This window comes from Capsicum annuum, chromosome 10, assembly GCF_002878395.1.
Source record: "Capsicum annuum cultivar UCD-10X-F1 chromosome 10, UCD10Xv1.1, whole genome shotgun sequence".
NCBI lineage: Eukaryota > Viridiplantae > Streptophyta > Magnoliopsida > Solanales > Solanaceae > Capsicum > Capsicum annuum.
This window is the reverse complement of record NC_061120.1, coordinates 40,548,573-40,552,893: the sequence shown is the minus strand read 5'-3', so window position 1 is coordinate 40,552,893 and position 4,321 is coordinate 40,548,573. Positions and strand designations below refer to the sequence as shown.

Below are 4,321 nucleotides of genomic sequence, written 5' to 3'. Positions count from 1 at the left end.
TACATCTATGTGCTACATTAACTCATAATGTAGGTTCAGATGCTCAAGTCTCTACAGCAAGAGTGATTTTCGAGCATCTCATCTACATCCCTGCAGTTGGTGAATCCTCTTAGTTCCGAGACTTAGCTATTCAGATTTCCAGTTGCTAGTAAATGTTTTTTTTATTTGTTCTCTTCAGACAGTCGGAGTCAGCTGAGGTCTGTCCTAATGAGTCTCTAGATTCAGTTAGTAGAGGCTTGTCGAACTTTTAGATTCAGTCTTAGATTTCAAATGTTGTATTTAGACCTTTCAGTATTTATTTTATCAGATTGATGTGATTAGTCTTTTCAGATATATTCAGACTTTTCAAATAGTTTTCCGCAATGTCAGTATCGTATATTCATATTTTCCTATTTTGAGATTCAGAGCTAATAGAAAGCAGCCAGGGTTAGCTCAGGATTACTTGTAGTTTGGAGCACTGTGTGGCGTTTCGAGAATTAGATTTTGGGGCGTTACAACAATAGACATCAAAACCATTGTCATAGCTTTACCGCAACAGTTCAGCAAACGTCCTATATATGGGCGTTGCGATAGATCTATGACAATGATTCATGCAACGGTTCGCTAAAACTGTCGCCATAGGTGAAGCTATAGGAACGGTTATATTTTGACTTATTGGGACGCCTATTTTCATCTATTACAACGGTTACTAACCGTTGCAATAGATTCTATTGCAACGACATTAAACTGTTGCAATTGCATCTATTGCAATGGTTTTGCCTGTCTATTGCAACTATTTTAAAGCAAAATATGAAATTAGATTATACCATTTGAATTACTGAATCAAATTCCAAGAGCCTTTTTTGTATGCTGAAGCTAGAATAACATTACTTTATTTGATTACATCTCTAGCTTGTTATGATAGATAAGTAACACATGCATTTTTATTCAGCTTTGAAAAATACAAATACTATAAAAGCAGGCACAAAGCACATCACTCAACACACATCCACTCTGTACAATTAGGAACTCAACTAATTATAAGTAAAAAGCAACAAATTTTAAACTCAATTCTCGATCGGCAGGTTAACTAAGAATCTAAAATGTTGGAAGGAGAAAGCATAGATGAAATGATAGCTTCCAATCACGACGATTAGGTCCTCCAACCAGTAGCTTTGATGCAGCAAATGCATTTTCCTCTACTTAGATTCTAGCTCTGAATGCTTCAAAGAGCCAAACAATCTTTCTTAGATGAAATAGTAGCTTCAGACCATGACGGGCGCTTAAATTCTCCAGCGAGTATCTTTGATGCAGAAGACGCTCTTATTTTCCTCCTCTTAGATTCTAGCTCTGAATGCTTTGACAAACTAGACGATCCAGAAAAAATTAAATCGAAGTATATCATGGCCCGTTTATCCCTTATGTTCATATCAAACTTATGAGCAAATTTAACACTTGCAGCAGTTGTAGCATCCTCTGTAGAAGGTGATAGTAACCTAATACCAAGTCCTATTTTCTTTGAAGTAGCCTCTTCTTCGGCAACTCTTTTCTTTTGATCCGTATACATTGCAAGAGGATGCTAAGGACTCAAATGTCGGGCATAAAGAAATAAAGGAATTTACATTCACGCCGAGCACAACTATTTAAAGTTAAGTGTTTGCATCAAATAAGTGAACTTCCCATTGAAGTGAAGCATAGCAAGAAATATAACTCATTTATAAAGCAGAAAGTGCCAAATATGTTGACATTTAATCCAGCGGATCAGTTAAGTCCAAGGTCAGCAAAAAGGAAATAGATACCTGTCTGGAGGGAATAGTGCTGCTGAAGTCCTTCTCTCCATCTTTGATAGGAATATAAGCTAGAACAACCAAATAATCACCAAAAGGAGCAATTCCTGAAATAAAATAGATGGTCTGAAAGGATGCCCACCTGATTCAGACCAGACATTGTTATATACTTGAATGACCCATTCATGTCTTTGTTCTGGTTTGTTTTTATTAATGCAATTTTCAAAAGTTCCCCATCCAATGACCAAAAGAGTGTCACCAGAACAACTTTCAATGTATTCACCTTCTATGTCAAAGCAAAGATCGTTCACTGCAGTAGTGTGAGCAGCAAACTCTTTAACCTATGGCAGACAAAACTTTTTTAATGTTTAAGTAAGGAATAGGTGACTTTTTGATTAGGAAAACTTAAGCTAACAAGCAAGAACCTCGCTATGAATAGAGATTAGAGAAACATCTTGGTTATCTACTAAAGGAGATCCTAAATGATATTCATTTCCAGCAAGATCTTTGATTATCAAACTGAAGGAAAACAATCCTATTTGACTGCAACAAGCGAATCTAAAGATCCCTTATGAAGAGTCAGTCAGTGATCTCTTTCTCAGTGGAAACCACTAAATTTATTATCTCATGAAGATTCAATTCAAAGAAAGGAGAGGAAAAAGGAGAATCGTGGACTCCGGTCATTTTTTACCAACAAAATCATACCTAAATTTCTTACAGCTATGGAATTAGACACGATTCTATATGACAATCTTTCCTTCAATTTATCAGTACCGCGACGTCTCTGATTCTTGAGCAAGCGTGAGATGATGAACAATGCTCTGTGTCGTTGATACAAGCGTAGATCTAAAGGGCTTTTGATATAGGGTTTTGGATGAGAAAGAAATAGGGGTTTTAGATATATGTTGTATTGATAAAGAAAAAAAATTTCTTTTGACGGACTCAAATGAAATATCATGGAGGGAATTAATAAAGATCCTATAGATAATTTTTCCTCAACCATAGATACTTCTATAGCAACGGTTACAAAAAGCGTTTTATATATCTACCTATTGCAACGGTTCATTTTCAATAACGATGGTCATAACATTAATATAACTATTATTTTTGGCAACGATTGAAAGTGTTGCCATACATACTTTATAGCAATGAATTTGCAACCGTCGCTAAAAAGTCTGTAGCCATAAACCTAATTTCTGATAGTGTAGAGACTAACTAAGTATGATTTTGATATAATGTATATGTTTTATGTCTAGATGTGGGATTTTCATACTTTCATATGATCATTCATACTCATGCGAGGATAAACTCCTAACCAGTATCGAATATGAGAATAAGAAGCTAGAAATTCTTAATTATTAGAATATGTCGTAATACATCTATATCTATTATATATTAAAAGTGTGAAGATCCTTAGAAAAGTAATTTAAATTTTTTACCCTTCACTAAAAGATTTCGCTTTAGACGAAATAGTCTTTTTACCTTTTTCTATCATTTTAGTAATACTGTATTACAAAAAAAAAAAAAATTTCCTCACAAAAATAGAATTCCTTTCCCACCATCTAAAAAACTAATCATAACAAGAAATTAAAAAATCTATATCTATATCTATAATATATTAAAAGTGTGAAGATGCTTAGAAAAGTGATTTGAACTTTTTACCCTACATTAAAAGATTTCACTTTAGACAAAATAGTCTTTTTACCTTTTTTCTATTATTTTAGTAATATTAAATATTGACTATATTACAAAAAAAAAATAAAATTTCCTCACAAAAATAGAATTTCTTTCCCACCATCTAAAAAATTAACCATAACAAGAAATTAAAAAAAAAATTCAAACCAAAAAAATAATTAAAAAAAATCTTTGTGAGACCCAAAAAAAAACAACAAAAATTTAAGAATAAATAATTAGTAATTAAAAAAAACCACCCCCAAACGTGAACCAAAAAAAACTATTGTAATTAAAAAAAAAATTATCCTTTCCCAACTTGGTTTTAAGCATAGCCTTTCTCATGCAAAATATGGTAAAAAAATATTCCAAAACCGACAATCAACAATTCCTGTCTCATGTAAAATAAGCTTTAGCATACCTTTTACCAGCTTCTATAAAAATCATGCTAATTTTATTTTTTTACCATCTCCACCATACTTTTCTTTCGATTTTTTTCAATTTATCTCTTCTCTAGATTCTCTTCTCTAGGTTCTCTTCGTCAACTCACTTTTGTTTATTTATCATAAAAACTCCCACTTTTTTTTGCATTGTTGATTGTTGCTTGCTTATTAATAATTTAAACACAATATTAATTGTTATGCCGATAGTTCTGCTTATATTCTTAATTGATCTAATTTGCGTTATTAGTCAGATTTATGTTCTTAATTGATTTAGTTTGTATTCTTTGTTGGATCTATTAATAAGTAATATCCTTCCTCGATTAAATATACGAAAATGACTCACATATTCAAGTATAATTATCTACGTAACTCATCAATTTTTCCCCCTTCTAAAACATGCGTTGTTGATTTTATAATTCATTTTTTATCTTTCCCTTGTGT

The 4,321-nt window shown here is 32.3% G+C and overlaps 1 protein-coding gene across 5 annotated transcripts; it reads right to left on the bottom strand.

Annotated features, from left to right (window-relative positions):
• Window positions 1-901: 901 nt before the first annotated feature.
• Window positions 902-2,802, bottom strand: LOC107845841. 5 transcript variants are annotated; one of them, XR_007045632.1, is made up of 3 exons: window positions 2,472-2,783; window positions 1,779-1,873; window positions 902-1,565 (listed from the first exon to the last, which is right to left on the bottom strand). XR_007045632.1 is itself a non-coding variant. In XM_016690338.2 (3 exons), the coding sequence occupies exons 1-3, from the start codon at window positions 2,767-2,769 to the stop codon at window positions 1,205-1,207; spliced, it is 747 nt and encodes a 248-aa protein (XP_016545824.2). In that variant the 5' UTR covers window positions 2,770-2,802; the 3' UTR covers window positions 902-1,204. The 5 variants fall into 5 exon arrangements, 2 of the variants coding, with proteins under 2 accessions (XP_016545824.2, XP_016545825.2); XR_001667021.2 differs by having other exon boundaries at window positions 1,779-1,908; window positions 2,472-2,774; XR_001667020.2 differs by having other exon boundaries at window positions 902-1,558; window positions 1,779-1,908; window positions 2,472-2,773.
• Between the last annotated feature and the right edge of the window lie 1,519 nt (window positions 2,803-4,321).